Source organism: Mytilus edulis, chromosome 2 (assembly GCF_963676685.1).
Source record: "Mytilus edulis chromosome 2, xbMytEdul2.2, whole genome shotgun sequence".
In the NCBI taxonomy this organism is placed as follows: domain Eukaryota; kingdom Metazoa; phylum Mollusca; class Bivalvia; order Mytilida; family Mytilidae; genus Mytilus; species Mytilus edulis.
In genome coordinates this window covers 60,983,778-61,004,085 of record NC_092345.1, presented here as the reverse complement: position 1 = coordinate 61,004,085, position 20,308 = coordinate 60,983,778, and the positions used below count along the sequence as shown (strand labels likewise).

At 34.1% G+C, this 20,308-nt stretch overlaps 1 protein-coding gene across 1 annotated transcript in view; it reads left to right on the top strand.

Moving 5' to 3' along the window:
* LOC139512580 (membrane-associated transporter protein-like) overlaps positions 1-20,308 on the top strand; it is a 37,812-nt gene that overhangs the window by 8,622 nt on the left and 8,882 nt on the right. Inside the window, exons 2-3 of the mRNA XM_071300302.1 lie at positions 7,885-9,041; positions 10,287-10,742. Coding sequence (XP_071156403.1) covers positions 7,886-9,041; positions 10,287-10,742 — 1,612 coding nt within the window. The 5' untranslated portion in view covers position 7,885. The remainder of the gene's footprint in view (positions 1-7,884; positions 9,042-10,286; positions 10,743-20,308) is intronic.

Sequence of the window (20,308 nt, the reverse complement as noted above, 5' to 3'; positions counted from 1 at the left end):
CCTTTTTTTAAAAGCATAATTATTTTGTTTTGTCTTTTCAAATTTAGTATAAATAACTTTTATTTCACATCATCATTCGAATTCAATCCATTTCATTTGTCTGATGCACTGTTTTTCGAATGATTTTATTAACCAATTAGGAGAATTGTTACACTTTCAAAGTAATAGTATCATGTATATAAATTGGTAGTGATTGATATTGAAATCTGTCTTTGCATGGAAAAAAGTAAAAATAACACAAATACCGAACTCCGAGGAGTTCAAAACAGAAAGTTCCTCATCAAATGGTAAAATCCAAAGCTCAAACACATCAAACGAATGGATAACAACTGTCTTACTCCTGACTTGGTACAGGCATGTAGAAAAATGGTTGATTACACCCGGAAGGGACAATTGTTATTTTTAGAAGAAGATGAAGTTCCTCACAAACTTTTAATGTCATCAAATAAACCCATTAATAAATGACATAAGACAAAGAAACATAAGGTATGAAGCTTTATTTAAGCAACTGTCATACAACTAAAATGTTATGATAGCTATAAACCAGGATTAATCCACCATTTTTCACATAAGTAAATGCCTTTATAAGGTCAAGAATATGACAGTTATTCATTCGTTTTGAATTTCCCTCAGAGTTCAGTATTTTTGTTATTTTACCTTTATAACCATTTACACTACTGGGTCGATGCCACTGCTGGTTGACGTTTCGTCCCCGATGGTATCACCAACCCAGTTGTCAGCACTTCGGTGTTTTTATAAATTTCCTGTTAACAAAACTTTGAATTTTTCGAAAAATTAAGGATTTTCATAACCCAGACATTAATGACCTTAGCCGCATTTGGCACATTTTTTAAATTTTGGATCCTCAATGCTCTTCAACTTTGTACTTTTTGGCTATATAACTGTTTTGATCCGAGCATGACTGATATTAAGTCTTTTGTAGACGAAACGCGCGTATAGAGTATTAAATTATAAACCTGGTACCTTTAATAACCATTTTATAAACATGATTTTTGTTGTACCAATACAAATTCTAGTCGCTCAAACTTAAGATGGGCACTAAAATATCTTCCATTCATGTATTATATACTTTATCTTTAAAAAAATGTCAACCTATTCTGTGGGAATCGTAGATACGGTCTTTTTAATTGTCACAGGAAGATAAAAAACAAAATGAAGAAGAAGAAAGGAGACGGCAATTACTTTGAATAAAATTTCATCTCTGTTCCAATTGCCTCTTTTTGACAGATGAATTATTGTATCAATTAACTATCATTTATCTCTCAACACAAATTTTCTTGGCATTTTGCGCTAAGTTGCTTGATTAGCTCAATAACAAAGCTATTACCTTTCATTCTAAACAATGATATATTGCCGCTCATGTCCTCTGCAAAACTAAGATTAAACCAAATCGTTATTTTGCAATCATTTGTATAAATTAATAGACTTTGTAACAAATAGATGACAATGAAAAGGTTAAACAGGTTTGTATTGTTCAATCCAACTGAGAAATGGGTTCGATATTTTCACTCATAGGTTGCAGTTCCTATTAAGTTTAATGCCAATCATCACGAAATGTTTTGCATGTAGAAAGGTTTGAAGATATTTAAATCCATACTTAATATACAACACTAGAATAATGATAAAACAACAACTATTCCTATAAGCAGATGTTGGAACATAAGTGTTTTGATTGCCAAAAAGGACAACGAACAATCCAACGTAGAAGAAAAATAAACAACACCGAAAAACGACAAACCGACACACAACATTTACAAAGCACTACATTGAAAATTAACTGATCAACACAAACCGCACCAAAATCGGGGATGAACGCATGTTCAAAGGAGGTGTAAGCACAATGATCTTGTTCCAAATTTTGTACTGTGTTGCTCATAGGTTCAGGGATATCACAATCTGGAAAAGAGGATGAAATTATCAAATAATATTAACGACAGTTGGAACATATCACTGAAGATATACTTATTGTCGAAATGCTAATCTTGAACTCACAAATTGGTACCGTTAATGTTATTAAAGGATAATACTACATTCATAACAGTTATCTCACGAAGTTCAAGTATTAAATCGGAAGTCTCAAATGAAAATAGAGACAAGTCAGATGACAGAGCCTAGTTGAAACTCTTCGGGATGATGATTTTCTGTAAAAAAAAAAAAAAAAAAAAAAAAAAAATAACAAAGAAATCATGCATCATGAAGATGGTCAGATAATTATTTTACAAAGTATAATTTATTCTTTCTAAATTAAGTTATGTGTATCTGACTATTTATTGCCAATACTTGTTTTTATAAATCAAAGTTGGACGAATTCTTCAACGTAGAATGAGGGATACTAGTGGAAAGGGTATAGAATAAAACATTTTATCCTGATTTAAAGTAATTTCTCGCAATTTGATTGGCTGATATTGTCTTAATAAATTTTAGTACAATTTTTTATTACGTCAATTGGAATTATCTCCCTTGTTTATTACGTCAATTGGAATTATCTCCCTTATAACATTGACCTAATAAAAAAAAGAAAATTTGAGTTGATTATATAAGTCCTAATATTTTGAATTTTTCACAGTTTTAGATTAAATATCTAAAATATATTTGGTTGATATTGTCCTAGTATTATATTTAAATATTATGATATGTAATATAACAAAATCCGGATAAATTCGTTACACAGTGTTCAATTGTCCTAATACTGAATTTATCGGGTCAATAAAATTCTCGTATTAGGACAATTGAACACTGTGTAACTAATATTATACTATAGCACGAGGTCAGTAGAGCTTTGATTGAATTTGTATGTCAGGTTTTTGAAAAAAATTTGATGTTCACATCTGATTCACACCGCCGCTTCGGTATGTTGTTTCACAGTAACTGTTCAGTGTTTGAATGCTGATAATCTATGTGTTGATATGATTTAGAAAAAGGTTTTTGTGTGGTATTTCTGAACCCCAAAAATATAATTTTGATTGTAAGGATATCTTTATACGCTTTTAAGGTATTCATTACAGTGAAATGTTAAGGACTAAATAAATTTTGCCAGGACTGAATTTGAAAGTATGTGAAATCATCCAAACGTTTACAATATAAATGCAAATACAGTTATTAGAAATTTTAAGCCTACCAATTGAAGAAACAAATAGTTAAAGAATGTCAGAATTTATCAAAGTCACGTAGAAATGATCTGAACTAAAAGGACAAAATATTTTATGCCGAAGTTGATAATGAAGAAAAGCGACAATATACACAAGGTATCGGTACCAACTAGTTTATGTATACTAAGACCTCAAGAAACTTGATGAATGCAGATTTTCCTCATCAATTGAAAATCGACATTTCCCTTAACCAGCGCCTTATAATTAATTGACACGTTGACTTGAAGTATTATATACCGATAATAGAAGGGACAAAAGTCTCATCAGTTATAGCAAGTGAAATACGATTAGTGACAATCAAAATATCTAAGATTAGTCATTTCAAGTGGGTCGGTTCTCAATAAAATGTTATTGTTATATGTGTAATATCGCCAAATAAATAGTTTTTCAAATGCATAAACAAGTTTTTTTTATCTACCCTCCTACGAATTTCATTCTGGAAATGTATGAACTAAGATTCTGTAATTCTGTAATTCTCTATCCTTTGTTACGACACTTTCTTTGTAGTCTTCATTTACATTTGAAAGAAATATTTTCCATTATTTTTCTCGTTGCTGATTGTAATTAGAGGATTAGCGTCTAGGAATGTCTGAAAAAATCTAATAATGTCTTCGTAATCAAATCATTCATTTTGAATATAAAATCTTTTGATCAACAAAAAAATATGCAGAAACACAAGAAAATCATTGCCTAGAAGTAGAAAAGTTGAAAGACACTAAGAAACAAGTAAAAGGTTATTAACGTGTTTGTCACATCATATGCATGATTTTTTATGGTGATGTCCTAGGTTAATTTATCATCAAGAACTGCCTTCCTGCAACTCACATTTAAAGGAGTAGTTCCAGTAAGACTCCTTTTTGGCCCCAAAATATAGAAGTTTCATAAAATTGTTAAAATGTAAACTTTTAGTTATATATTGGAAATTAGAATGATTCTGCTACATAAATATGGGCTGTTTTTGACAATGCAATGCACATATATCGGGTACTAGCATCATTAAGTCGTGCTTAATTAATAAAATCTTCATAATTTTAGTATTTTAGTCAAATTTTAGACGGTTTTCGTCTTAAATGAAAGTAACCGCATTTGTGTTCATTTTCAATATTTAAATGCAAGTTGCATTTGATGATGATACATAACATATATGAATGTTGAGGATGAACACGGATGCGGCAACTTTCATTTTTGACAAAAAAAAACATCTGAAAAGTGACATTTGTTTGCATATTTAATATATTTTTCATATTTAAGCTAGAATCGGATCGTTTTTAATGAGTAACTCAGTTAAAATATTTCACATAAACTAATTGAATCAACGGAAATAGACACATAAGTGTTCAAAAATGTCTAAAATCTTTTGTCAAATGAACCTGAAATTTGAGGCAAAAATCGGCCCTTACCGGACCTACTTCTTTCATTAACCAGACTAATATACATTGTGTTTTTTATTTCTCAATTTTTGGTTTTGTCACATGTCTGAAAGGATACAAATGTATGTACTCTGTTGTGATCCAGGAGCATACTCTTTAGTGGTCCAGGAGGATACTTTGTAGTGATCCAGAGAGTTCGGTGTTATCCTCTGGTATATCTATTTCTATATTCTCTTCGGTGTTATCAAATTGTGCTGATTTGTCTATTGTTCAAAGAGAGCTCTGTTCATCTTTTAAGTTTCTGTGACTCCGATAATAATATTTACCTCGCCATTCAATTTCTTGCTAAACACTGGTGTATCATTGCTGTTACTTAGTGAGTGATCTTATATACAAAACTTAGTTCTCCATGTTTGCAAGCCTCTTCTGCTTCATTGGCCAACCCTTTAATATATTGCAGTTTGTCTTCCCAAGACTTGTTTTTAATTTCTTCATTTATATCGGAGTATATTTTTTTTGTAGCTTTACTTGCAACCTTTCCGATCACATCTGATGGCACTTACTTTTTGTAAATCTTCTCTTTTCTATAACATTCAAGGTTGTATCTGAAACCCACATTTTCTTTGTACTCTTTCTAATTCCAAGTCCATAAGCAGCTGCATCATTTAACATTTTTTTTACATTGTTCCAATGTTCATTTAGATTTGGACTAAGGTTGTCGTTGTTTCTCAATGATATTTTGTATTGTTTGGTTTCTTATGCTGATATCCCTGTCATTTGGTGAGTTCCATGCAAGATTGTGTATTTCTTGTGCGAAAATAAAGACACTCCAATAAGTAAACCATTCATGCATTCTTTGCATTCAGATCACCAATAACAATACATAACTCGTGTTCTGGTACTTAAGGATGTTTGCTCCTCTATTTTGTGAAATTTTGACAGATTTTCGGATTCCTCTGGTTTTATCCATGTATTTCCATTAAAAAAAAATTGCCCACTAACCCCTATTTTTCTTTTCATAATTTAATTACATAAAGTTTAAAAAGCCATATTTCAAAATCTTATAAAATCCTTGTTATTTTTTCATAGCTTTTGATCCAAAAAAGGTGCCAATGTTAAATGTATGAAAACGCTAGAGAGAATTATTTCCCGCCAAATTTTCAATGGCTTATATCTCGAAAACAAGCACACGGACCCTCCATTTTTTTCTGCTTTTTTAGTTTCTTTATTTCTATACTATCAATTCATTACAGTCTTTTAAAAAGCTTGTTATTTTTAAACAGAGTAGCTAACAAATTACTACCTATGGATGGCGATCTCCATCTTCCCGGCTTTTCTTTCAGGGTGTACTCCCACAGATTTTGGCATTCCCAAATCTCACCAAAAGGCAGTGGTGCTATTCATCATAAGTTGGGAAAAGGTTTACCCGCCGATTGGCCTACACACCGCATCTCTAGGGCACTTGCTGCTCCGACATCCTCTTAAATAATGCCTACCAGGTTAGATACTAGCTACCATGTTCAACCGCGGGGAGACATTGTAAAAGTCTTAAATAGTGTAGAGGTCATGTACTTGCAGAAAGACTTAAACACTTAGCCTCATTTTCATCTGCAAAGCAGGCTAGTCAGCAGTTATCAAGAACCTATAGCTCTAACCCCACCAGACACATATACAATCCTGTGGTACAAACCATCAGCACACTTCATTGACAAATCTTTTAGGTTGAATTTTATTAAGCTGCAAAAAATCCCCTCAATAAAATAAACGAATAACTGAAGAGTAGACACATCATGAATTTCTGCATAACTAATTTTGAAATTGGGCGCTTATAACTCAATGATGTTGTGTATCGCATTTAAAACCTGATCTTCCTTCACATTCACACCATAATAATCAAAACCAATAGTGTCAAATTGTTACAGGAAATATAAGTTAATATACTTTGAATTAATCAATTTTATCATTAAAATGATCAGCATGATGTAAAATCTACGTTAATGTTTTGTTTTCCACGAAAAAGCAGAATTGCTTTGTAGCCTTCCCTTTTACTATCATGCAAGTCATAGAGCTCTTAACAAGAGCCGAGTGATGTTTCGCTTCATAAACATATTTTTATCCATCAGCAAATTTAAATGAACACGAAACCGACCTTTTAGATTTCACATAATATTTATAATCAGCATATGAATTCTGACTTTCTTTCTATTTTTAGGATACATGTTTGGAAAAAATAAATTTTCTTCATGTTATAAAAAGAATACCGAATATGTAAAATATCACATGTTTCAATTTGTGAATTTTGTCTAGTTTATAAAAAGTCAATTATTATCTTAACAGGGACTTCCAAAAAATGTTCCACCAAAGAGGGGTGGAAGCTGATACCAGCGGCACATTCTAACTCATAGATCGAAAATAAAGTGACAACGTCATGACTAAAAAAGAAAAAGACAAACAGACAAATAACAATATTATTGCTTTAATTTGATAGTACCAAAAAGTCAAGTTTAGACATGAAAACCTTTCAATAACCTAACTCAATCTGCTTTCTATGATTGGTATATGAAATACCAGAAGAGCTTCATCATAACAGTCAATTTATCTAATTGAAAGTAATCAGTGGGATTTAATTGGACGTGTTTATTTATGGAGAGTCCTTCAATTTATTTCCAACAATAAAATTGTGTCGCTGATTAGCATACCTACTACACGGAAGAAGATCAGTTCAATTCCGTAGCACTGTTAAACATAGCAAATTGTTTCCGATACGAGGGACTTGAACATCATTTTGTTATTTTCTTATCAGATTAATGTCTAACGTATTCAAATTGAAAATATAAAGCTGTCATTCAAAAATAAAGACTAAAAGAATTAACAACTTGTGAATAAACTCCTACCCACCTAGTATATTGTTAAACAATACGAGCGATCGATAAATGTCATCATATAATTGAGATTATTCCTTATAAACTTTAAACTTCATGACCATTTTTGCTGATTCCAAAATTTAGTTCAATAACAGTAGTTTACAATAGAAAACGTTTTGCTTTCTCGGAAATAACCGACTGTGAAGATAGTTTGGGTTTATACCAGTATCTTATACATGATTGGGTTGTTATACTGCTAAGATAGTCTTAGTTTATACCGGTAACTTATACATGATTGTTTGATATACTGCTAAGATAGACTGAGTATATACCTGTATCTCATGCATCATTGTTTTGTTATACTGCTAAGATAGTCTGAGTATATACCTGTATCTCATGCATCATTGTTTAGTTATACTGCTAAGATAGTCTGAGTATATACCTATATCTTATACATGATTTTTTTTTTTTTTATTTCAGTATGTCAATTGGCCTTCTTACGTCATCTATACAAACATTGAAAAGACTGCGTGAAAATGCTGACATCTATATCCAGACTGTTGGCGAAGGAATCGAATCGTTCACAAAGTTTGGAGAAGATTCGTCGTGGATACATAAAAGAAAAAGTCGCATGCAGCTTTTACGACTAAGTGCTGTCGTATGTGGTATAGAACTATGTTACGCGGCAGAAACTGCTTTTGTGTCACCAATCTTATTGAAACTAGGTGTACCTGCTTCTTTAATGACATTGATATGGTGTGCTAGCCCATTTCTAGGCTTCTTTCTTGTTCCATTATTCGGATCACTTAGTGATAGGTGCAGAGTCCAGTTTGGACGTAGACGGCCGTTTATTTTAATATTATCTGTAGGAATTATATTTGGACTTCTGTTAGTTCCAAATGGGGAATATTTTGGATTGAAACTTGGTGACAAAGGAACTGCCTCTATAAAGGATTTCTTGCTGACAAACTGTACATTGCTTAACAATACACTAGTGCTGAATTCCAGTAAAGAATGCGAAGAAGCATTTGACTTTCAAAATATAAACAATAATAAGACATTTTATTATGGTGGCTCTAATAAATCTGAACATTCCTCTGGCTTTTTTCATTTTATAAAAATACCAGAAAACCATGTATATGGAATCGTTTTAACTATTATAGGCGTTGCACTCCTAGATTTCTGTTGTGATGCAGCACAGTCGCCATGTCGTTCATATCTACTTGATGTCTGTGTTCCAGAAGATCACTCCGCAGGACTCACTTCCTTCACGATTATGGCGGGATTCGGTGGTAGTGTTGGTTACATAATGGGTGGGATAAATTGGAATGGGTCTGGACAATTAGATGGTTTGGAGGCACATGTTCGTATCGTATTTGCAGTTGTACTAATATTTTTCGTTCTTTGCGTTGCTTTAACAATAACCAGTTTTAAAGAAGTTCCTTTAAGTGATAAAAAAGTCACTGTAGAAAAGTTACAAAAGAAAAGAAAGAGGAAAGGAAAGTCAAGGTATCAAAAATTTACCAACGATTCTAGCGATGACGATTCCGAAGACGAAGCCAAAGGAAAAACATTTGATTATAAGCCAACTTATGGAAGCTTTCCTAAGGAAAATGGAAGATTTGCAAAACAAAATGGTATGTATCTTTTAAAAATGTACTCAGTTTTTTCATTTGAATTACCAAAATGTATACACTTGTTGAATGGTTATGGAGCGTCTAGAAGAAAGTTTCTTTTCCCTGAGATGAAAACTATTGCCATCTGTGATGAGTTTATTTACAACCACTTGGTCGATGCCACTGCTGGTGGAGATTTATTTCCCCTAGGGTATCACAAGCCCAGTAGTCAGCACTTTATTGTGCTGACATGAATTATCATTGATATTGTTATATTTATAAATTAACTGTTCACAAAATTTTGAATTTTTTGAAATACTAAGGCTTTTCTACCTCAAACATAGATTACCTTAGCTGTATTTGGCAACACTTTTAGGCATTTTAGATCTCAATGCTCTTCAACTTCGTACTTTATTTGGCTTTTTTTTAAAACTTTTTTTATTCGAGCGTCACTGATAAATCTTTTGTAGACGAAACGCGCGTCTGGCGTATATATAAAATTTAGTCCTGGTATCTGTGATGAGTTTATTGCTAAAGGTGAATTAAACTGTTTACAAGATACTGTAGTTTGTTAGGACAAGAAAAGGATATTTCAGAGAAGTTTGTGTTTCTGTATTTTCTTCTTCTTTAGAGTATTTATTTACAAAGGATTTGTAACATACCACATTCGAAAATATTTTACATATTTAAAGAATTGCACGTCATGGTTTCAAGCTTTTAAAAAAAACAAATGCGTATGTTTATGGCGGGGGCATTAAATGTTACCCTTGATCGTCTGTCCATCCGTCGGTCCGTCTATTTGTCGTTCCGTCCATCGTTTTAAATCTTGTTTCTATTTTGACGGCTATTTTTCATATATCTAAATTGCAAGTTCGTCGTTTTTTACGTTTCGTTTAAAAGCTCAATATAACAATCAGTTAATCGACGATACATGCTACATAAATATCTGTTTTTGCGATATTCAGATGCAGTTCGAAACTGACATATCGCCCATTGACTTATAATACCATGCCATGCACAACAAACCAATCGATCACATATACTAGTCTGTCCATTCGGCATTGAAAAGAGCATATTTAAGGACAGAAGTTAGACAAACATCAATTGGTTATTGTAACTTTAATTTGTTGCTGATATATCCATATAAAAAGGCCGTACTTTGACCTATAATAATTAAACGTTTACACATTGTTACTTGGATGGAAAGTTGTCTCACTGGCACTAATACCAAATCTACCTAATTCTATTTAATATATTTTTTGCAAGGCAATCACTTACCATACGACAAATCTGATCCTGTCAACAAATCAGAACTTCAAGGTCTTCCTAGAATCCTAGAAAATGATGAAGAAATAGAGAAAGGTCAAGTCTTGGAGGCCGAATTTGACAGAATAGACGACGAAATGAGAAGACAATCTATTTTTATATCAACAGAAGTTAGTTTGAAAACGTATTTACTGTCCATAGTTCGTATGCCAAAATCTTTGTTGATATTATGCCTAACTAATTTGTTCAGCTGGATGTCACTAGTCTGTTATTCATTGTTTTTCACTGATTTTGTTGGACAAGCTGTCTATGGAGGAGACCCTAAGGCACCAGTTGGAAGCAGGGAACATCAGCTATACGACGAGGGAGTCCGGGTAGGATCATTCGGAATGTCTTTGTACTCACTGGCTTGTGGAATTTACTCTATATTTATTGAAAAGCTTGTAGAGATGTTTAGTAAGTAAATAATCTAATATTTTACCAAGCATCATAATGTTCGGCTAGTATGACTCAACCCTTAATTCACACTTTGATAAGATTCGGCACATGACAAGTTAAAAATTAAAATGAAACATTTTAAACAAAAGTTATCACTAACTTTTATTTTAAACAAAGAGATACCTTCTTGCCACATATATGACATGTACCTTTTATGCGCGTTGAATTTAGAATCATATTACATTGTTAAACATGTCCACATGAAGATTGTTACCAAATTTTATGAGGCTATTTGTTGAAAAATGTGATGAAACATGGTGCAGACGGACATTCAACTTTTATGCTCATAACTAATCGCTCATCAATGTCTTGCATGTTGATCAAATACTCATAGCAGGTATCATTAGTGAGAATTTGCTCATAGCTCATTTGTTGATTCTTCTTTTTTGTTTATGGACCATCTTTTATCTTTTATGTCCTTGTTCGGTGTATATGATGATATTTAATTTGCTGGAAAAGTAATTATCGTAAATAACTAAATTGTATACTTTGTCAAATCTTCATGGACATGTCCAAAATTCGGAAGTTCATCATCGTTTGCCTTTTGTTATGGTGTATTCTGTCACAGAAGCCATAAATGTCCCTTTGGCAGCAAGAAGGAGAATTCGATCCTGGTGGCACATCTTCAATAATCTCTGTTTGAATTATTCACAACTTTTCAACGGTAGACTTGGTGCGAGTAAGATTAGTTTAACATAATGTACTCTATAGATACTTGTTTACTGTTGACCTATAGGTTCTAGGTCTGTGTTTGTATCGTTATGATGATATCATTATCTGTGTCTATCGATTTAGAGGACATTTTATTCAGAGACAAGTGATTGAGAACCCCATATCTCCATTTCTTCAAACGCATAAAAAAACAGCTATTTTGATTTTTAATAGGAAGTGCTGTCATATTAAAAAAACGGAGAAGTGGTATGAAGTAGTCAAATAACCAAACCCTTGCACGTGATCATCGAGACGCGACAATGGACACAATTTAATAAGCACTAACTAAATAGTCTTTTTCAACTGATTTTTATAGTTTGTTCTTTGTTGTACTGTTATACCACTGTCCCAGTTTAGGGGAGGGTTGGGATCCCGCTAACATGTTAAACCCCGCCACATTATTTAGGTATGTGCCTGTCCCAAGTCAGGAGCCTGTAATTCAGTGGTTGTCGTTTGTTTATGTGTTGCATATTTGTTTTTCGTTCATTTTTTGATATAAATAAGGCCGTTAGTTTTCTCGTTTGAATTATTTTACATTGTCTTATCGGGGCCTTTTATAGCTGACTATGTGGTATGGGCTTTGCTCATTGTTGAAGGCCGTACGGTGACCTATAGTTGTTAATGTCTGTGTCATTTTGGTCTCTTGTGGACAGTTGTCTCATTGGCAATCATACCACATCTTCTTTTTTTATATATAAGACTTGACATGTTCGTAGGTTTGTTAGAGGTATACACATGTGTAACTCTTATACGGGTTCCTTTCAAGTACTGTCAACATGATTGGAAGTCTATCTTAAGTTAACCACATGCTTAAAGGAAACATGGGCGTAATGTCTGATATGTTCTGAAAACAATTCAAAATCGAGACTCATAACGACCATGTTAATCAAATATTTAATTAAAAAAATAACTGCATGCAGGCAAAAGTAACGATCAGTAGAAAATGGCTAATTACGAGTGTGATAAAATGCCATACCTTCACGAATCTGACCTTTATCGCTGTATTTATACATTTAGATTGCACATCTCTAAGTAATAAAGATTGATTCTGTAAATCGCGTTTTCACAAAAGGAAACATAATAACAAAGCTATTAATAGTATTGATTTCTGTTGTGAACAAAAGCGCTTAACAAATAGATTTGAATTTAATATAAAAAAATCAACGACTAGACTAATGTGTTAACAATTAAATTTGTCACGGAAGGAGACTAGTGGAAATTAGTAACAATAGTTTTTAGTGATTCAACACTTTCGTATAGTATTTTCTTTGAGAAACATATATTTCTCCATTGGACATGTGTGGCACTGAAGTTAATTTATATCAATCTAATATGACAACTGCTAATATCTTATATTTCTACAGATGGAACCTTATCTCATGTACAGTCCATTTTCATCCCCCCTAAAAAAAACACAAAACCAAACATTTTCATACTTTATGCTAAGTCTTGTTTTTGTCCCTTGCTGTAAAAATGAAATCGTTGATTTAATGTTTTTCTACTCGTCTTCAATAGTCTACTACATTTCCGTATTTTAAATCATTTTGTGTGGTTGTGATTATGTCTTAGATCTAGAATTAATAAGTCCCCCGCGTACGGTTTATATCCTTAATCTTAATCTTACAGATATGGGTTTTAGTGAATTGAGAGGCGAAAGTTTCCATAGGGGCAATCAAACTCATATAAGTCGAATACAAACTGACAATTCCATGGCAAGTCGTCTTATTGACAATCTCACCCCTCTCCTGCTTTATATTTGAATGTATTACAGAGCTCGTTGTTTATGTTGTGTGGGTGCATTTAAATTTAACTTCATCTGATTTGATTCATTAAATTAAAAACAACTAGAACACAACCGTATATCGCGGGTCCGTGACTGAATTAAAGTATATAACTATGCGCAAGCCTTATTTTAGTATTAGTACTGTATCTGATAAAGTCATGCTGGTTATAAGATACACAGTTTTCTCTCGGCTTTCAAATCTTTTAGTTTGAACCCGTCGAACTGGAACTTATCAATTATTGATAATATTAATTATTTGGAAAACAAAAGGTCCTGGAATGGAGTATTTTTTAATCAACAGCATTGTCCTATATTAGTTATAAATATTGAATTCTTTGATTCGCTGTTTTACGTCATGCCCGCTAACAAATTGAAAACTGTACCTATACGCCTTATTTTAGTCCAGATTTTTAGTATTCGTATTGTTATCTTAGAAAGTCTTACTGATTAAAATACTACAATAGGTAACAATTTGACAATTAAGTAGTGTCAACCCTGTGATTATGACCCGTGTAATACTATATAGCATATTAATCCTGAATACACCGTTTGGTGGTGCGCCTGTCAGATGCGTAACGTACAGATAAGGTCATCGGTAACAGGTGAATATACTATTGGTATCGGTATCGGACTCGACCCGGAACTTCTTAATTATTGGCAATATTAATTACGTGGAAAACAAAAGGGCCTGGAGTGGTGTAATTTTTAATCTACACCTTTGTACTATATTAGTTATATATAAAGTTGAATTCTTTGATTCGTCGTTTTTACGTGATGACGGCTGACAAATTGGACCTCGTAATTTTAGTATTATAGATGTCCCCAACCACACACTACTGTTTTACTAATAATTCTTACATTATCTGCGTTTTCTTTATATTAAATAAGAAGATGTTGTATTTTTTCCAATGACACATCAATCTATCAGAGACCAAATGACTAACTGCTACCATACCACCTTCAATTAGTTACAAAATGACTGGACAAGACAATACTTACATAAATGATACAAGAAAACAGACGTTATAACTAGACTCAAGCTGGCAGCCACTTTTATCGGCCAATCAAGATAGCAGCCACTTCTTTCCAGCAGCCAATGTTGACGATCTGTCTGAAAACCAAAAAACTGCATGAGACTCAAACGTTCCAAAAATCGCCACATCTTAGTTATATATAATTTAACAGCGGAATTCGACAACTTCGCGTCTTGTACTGATTTTAAAAGCATTTCATTACGTTTTATATATGTATATGAAGTTAGCTGCCGGTTTGTTATTCGATATTCGATATTCAATATCCCACCGGCTGCTACCATTCGGTTCAATATTAAAATTTTGTTAAAAATCATTAAAAAGTATGATTTTCATAGTTAACAGGAGTGAAAAGATACGCCGCAAATAGTTTTATGACCCCTTTAAGCTGTCGTAAATTCTCGAATATAAACCCTTATATAAGTTGCATTATTGTCTTTATGTAATATAGATTTTTATCAATAAAACGACAACAAAGAGTTAATTTAATGTATAATATATAAAACTAAAATTAAAGCCGACCACTCTAAAAACATTCAGAAATATATAAATATGAATATCTATGGAAAGCCAAAAAAAAAAAAAAAAAAAAAAAAATATATAGTGAAAACCTCTCAAATGACGGTGAGACCCCCTAGTCTTTCAATGTCCCGAATTCGACGATATTATAGACTCTGTAGTATATATAATTGGGTGTAGATACAAAAATCTAAAATGATCATGGGTTATGGGTATTGAAAATACGTAAATTGGCAACTTTGAACCTTTGTGGTGGCCAGACAGGCCCGGATCCCAGAAAAATATTTAAGTGGGTAATAGCCTGGGTCAATACCTTTGAAATGAGCTAGGTCATGTTCGAAATTTTGCCGTAGGGATATGCCGAAGAGTACCGAATGTGTGGTTTATATGAAAAATACGTAAATGGGCAACTTTGAACCTCTGTGGTGGCCAGACGGGCCCGGATCCCAGAAAAATATTTGAGTGGGGAATAGCTTGGGTCAATACCTTTGAAATGAGCTAGGTCTGGTTCGGACCTTTGCCGTAGGGATATGCCGAGGAGTACCGAATGTGTGGTTGATATGGAAAATACGGAAATGGGCAACTTTGAACCTCTGTGGTGGCCAGACGGGCCCGGATCCCAGAAAAATATTTAAGTGGGTAATAGCCTGGGTCAATACCTTTGAAATCAGCTAGGTCCGGTTTGGAACTTTGCCGTAGGGATATACCGAAGAGTACCGAATGTGTGGTTTATATGAAAAATACGTAAATGGGCAACTTTGAACCTCTGTGGTGGCCAGACGGGCCTGGATCCCAGAAAAATATTTGAGTGGGGAATAGCTTGGGTCAATACCTTTGAAATGAGCTAGGTCCGGTTCGGACCTTTGCCATAGGGATATGCCGAGGAGTACCGAATGTGTGGTTGATATGGAAAATACGTAAATGGGCAACTTTGAACCTCTGTGGTGGCCAGACGGGCCCGGATCCCAGAAAAATATTTAAGTGGGTAATAGCCTTTGAAATCAGCTAGGTCCGGTTTGGAACTTTGCCGTAGGGATATGCCGAAGAGTACCGAATGTGTGGTTGATATGGAAAATACGTAAATGGGAAAGTTTGAACCTCTGTGGTGGGCAGACGGGCCCGGATCCCAGAAAAATATTTAAGTGGGTAATAGCCTGGGTCAATGCCTTTGAAATGAGCTAAGTCCGGTTCGGAACCTTGCCTTTGGGATATGCCGAAGAGTACCGAATGTGTGGTTGATATGGAAAATACGTAAATGGGCAACTTTGAACCTCTGTGGTGGCCAGACGGGCCCGAATCCCAGAAAAATATTCGAGTGGGGAATAGCTTGGGTCAATACATTAAATGAGCTAAGTCCGGTTCGGAACCTTGCCGTAGGGATATGCCGAAGAGTACCGAATGTGTGGTTGATATGGAAAATACGTTAATGGGCAAATTTGAACCTCTGTGGTGGCCAGACGGGCCCGGATCCCAGAAAAATATTTAAGTGAGGAATAGCCTAGGTCTATGCCTTTGAAATGAGTTTGGACAGGCTCGAAACTTTGCCGTTGAGATATTCCTAGGCGTTCCGAATGTATGATTGTTGAAGAATCTCTATAAATGCGGTGTGTTTTCTATATACGTTTAATTGTAGTGATATGTAATGAATAATACAATAACGTCACTCACTATAGCGTTATAGTTACAACGTTACAATAGCATAATGTTTGTACTTTGCGTATTTTCTGACATTTTTGGGGCCGAGAAAACTGAAGTATGTAACGAAATTTATTAGAAAATGTAAGTTCACAATATAGATAAAAGAAATTTAAATTAATGTCCATCTCAAATTAAATAATCTAGTTCCTTAACCTTAACTGTTCATAACTAAAGTTTATCTCATAGTCCATTCATGGATTTTTCTTCTGCCACATACGGTATCTTCACTCCGCGGTAATTTTCTTTATGCTTTGTAAGTTCCTTTCCTGTATCTATTTGGCGTCCTGACTCTACCAGTTGAGGATGTGTTCGTTCGTCTAGGTAGCAAGTTACCTTCTTCGAAATTTTCCTCAAATGGGTTCATATGCGATCTACTTTGCACGAGCCATTGTGATGTGTCTTCTGGGTTTCTTTTGGTAACGGTCGTACCTGAAGGTATATCATCTGAACGGTCATGTTTCCATAGCAACTTTACCGTGGACTTTCCTTTTTCGCTGTGTTCTTGTCTTCAATGACGTTTACCAGAGCTATAGATGTTGTCGGATGGTTGATGTTTCTATTGATTAGTCCTGATAACACACATCCGAACTTTGACTGTACAACGTTGGGTCCTTTTCCTCTTATAACTCTGTCCTCGATAATTTACCAGTAGTAGTCGGTGCCTATGAATAAGCCAATTTCGAAACATTCTGCGCTTAAGTTTAAATGTGGCAAGTTCCTTGTAGTCTGTGAAATCTTGTTTTAAATCGGAACGGCAATCTCTGGAACAATGAGTGCATCGATATGGACTTTTCTCCTGTGTCGGTATGTAACTGTATTGTTGCAATGTGTCTAAGTTGCGAACCTTCTGGGATAAATCTCAAATCACAGACGGATGAATGCTTACTTTTCTGTAGGATTTATTTCTAATTTATCAGTTAATTTCCGAGTTATACTTCTTGGTCGTTATTTACAACTGGTGCAGTTGTTGTTTTCAGGAGAATATCGTGACTCTGATGTGATGAATACATTGTAGTCTCGTTTGGTGTTTCAACTACGTTGATTGCTGACTGTTGTATTGTAGGCTGCGATGTCATACCTGGAATTACCTCTTTTCCTTTACATATGCTAGTATGATGTATTCCGTTACACTTTTTGCATCATTCAGTAAACTGGCATGCAGCCACTTGGTGTGGCCCTTAACAGTTAAAGCATAACTGTTTCTGTTTTACAATTTGATTTCTTATGTTTGCGTCTGTTACTTCAGGGCACTCCGTCGGATAGTGCTCAGCTAAACAAAATATACATGTATGTGTATTTACCTTCTTACGTGTGTCTGTGAATTTGCTCTTGTATGAATGTAATTGCGTACCCATAAAAAGTGCAGTGGCGTACAATATGTCTGAATTCATGACTCCTTTGCCAGCTTCAAGTATTTCAATCTCTTTAGTTATTGCTTTTCGTAGATTTTTCAATATCAAGTTAAATCTCCCGCGTTTTCTTGCAATGGATTTTCTTATGTCAATCGGTAACTTGTCCAAAACTAAAGCGAACCATACATCTCAGGTGTTTGACAAAGTGACTCTAATCCTCGCACATATGATTAAAGTTTGTCTCCGTTAGACCTCAAACTAAATGCATCATTTGTCGGTGCGGGTAAGCTCATGAGTGATTTCATGTAAGCATTAAAAATTTTGTGTTGGTTTCCAAATCTCTCTCTTAGCAAACAAACGGCTGTCTCGTAATTGGGGTACGTAAGCGCAAATCCTGCTATGGTTTGGGCGGCGGTTCTTATAAGCTGGGCTTTCAGATAACTAAATTTCTGTATTGGTGTAAGGCTACTTTAGTGTATAGTACATTCGTAAAAGTCCCAAAATGTGCTCCACTGCAAAACATACACGTCAAAATGTGGCTAATCTAATTTAGGTAATCTATGGTTTATATTACTAAATACATTTGGTAGTTGGGTTGGTGGTTGTATATACGAACATTCTTCCTTATTATTGTATGATTGTAAATTCGGACCAGTAAAGTTGCGTGATTGATTTCCGGTAGGATTTTCCTCCGACGGAATTCGTTTTCTAGTGTTTAGCATGTAAGCGGCTGATGTGTTTGTATTACTAGCGTTTGGTGTAGGTATATAGCATTCAGTGTTAGCTTTCATTGTTTACTTTTCTTTAAATTAGATTTATTGTTGGGGGATTTGATTGTTTGCTAAAGTTTTCGTAATTGCCTTAGTGTACTGTATAAATTAAACATATACTCCTCCGAGTCTGTAATTTCTTGTTCAGTGTGATCCTCGTGTAGGATTTCTTTCATCTTCTCGTTTAAATCATGAATTATCTTCTTTTTCTGGGTTACGGCATACTCTATGGCTTTGAATTCCTCCATTTCGACGTTTTCAGGATTCTCCTTCAGCTCCTCGAATTTGATCCATAGCTTCGTCACTGCTGCTCTGTTGCCGACACGTATTGCCTTTAACGTCAGTCACGGCACCATAAATGTGAAAGAATCTCAATAAATGCGTTGTGTTTTTTTATATACGTTTAATCGTCATGATAGCTTATGAATAATACAATAACGTCACTCACCATAGCGTTATGGTTACAACGTTACCATAGCGAAATGTTTGTATTTCGCGTATTTTCCGACATGATTATTATGAAAATTATGTTAAGGCACAACTTTAAACCCCAATAGTGGTCAGAATTGCCATGATCCCAGAAAAATATTAAAGCTCGAAACTTTGCCGTAAGGATATGCTAAGAAGTTCCGAATATGTGGTTTGTAAGTAAAATACGTTATATGAATTTCGGAACCACTGTAATGCAGATTGGTCAGGATTATATACAAAAAAGTAGTGAATAGCTTGGGTTCATACCAGTGGTGTAGAATAGAGAGTGCTGCCACACTTTCAATTTTAGTAATTAACAGTGAACGTGAAAGTAGGAAGGTGACAGTGAAAAAAAGTGACGTCATATTAGTAAGTAAAAGTAATGACGTAACATTACACAGGTAAAGTAGCGTCATGGTGTAAAAGTTAAAGTAGTCTGATTTAAAACTGTTTATTAAGGTGTTTAATGTTTTAGGGTAAGGTGTGTAAGGGTAAGGGGTGTTAGGGTTATAATTTGAATATGAGTACGGGATGGTGTTTTTTAAATCGAAAAAAAAACCCAGAATATAGAAATATTTTTATAAGTATTAAGATTATGATGGCATCTTATAATCAATATTATTTCATTGATCTGAATACCTTTGACACAAAAGAAAAACAAAATCAAAAATGGAAGGACCTGCCAACAAGTGAGTTGAACCAAATTATTGACACTACAAGTGTGGATGAAATAATTTGTGATAGTTACCTACTAATCTTGAGGTCAAACAAGTAAGGTGTGGGCTTGTAGTGGACTGTATTACTAAACGGGAACGTTGGAAGGACTGTTCATCAGAAGTACAATTGCCTACACCCTAATTAGACAGAAAACTGCGTAGTTGTACGTGTCCTTGTTTTCCTTTTCACATCTAGTAAACATTAGATTAAAAAAATTACAAGTGGTGGTTAGGGGTGTAAAATTGAAAAAAAACATCATTAATGACATGTGTGTGTAAGGTATTAAATAAACAATGACATTAACAAACAAAAACATACAGGGTCCGCCTAGATTGTCATTTAATATACGTACTATACATAATAAAGAGGTTGCGCTAAGTTTATAAAGATAATACCAACGAGTCATTTACAAATAACGGTAAACTAATTACATCGAATGGCAAAGGATTTTGGGTTAAAGGATATTGTATAA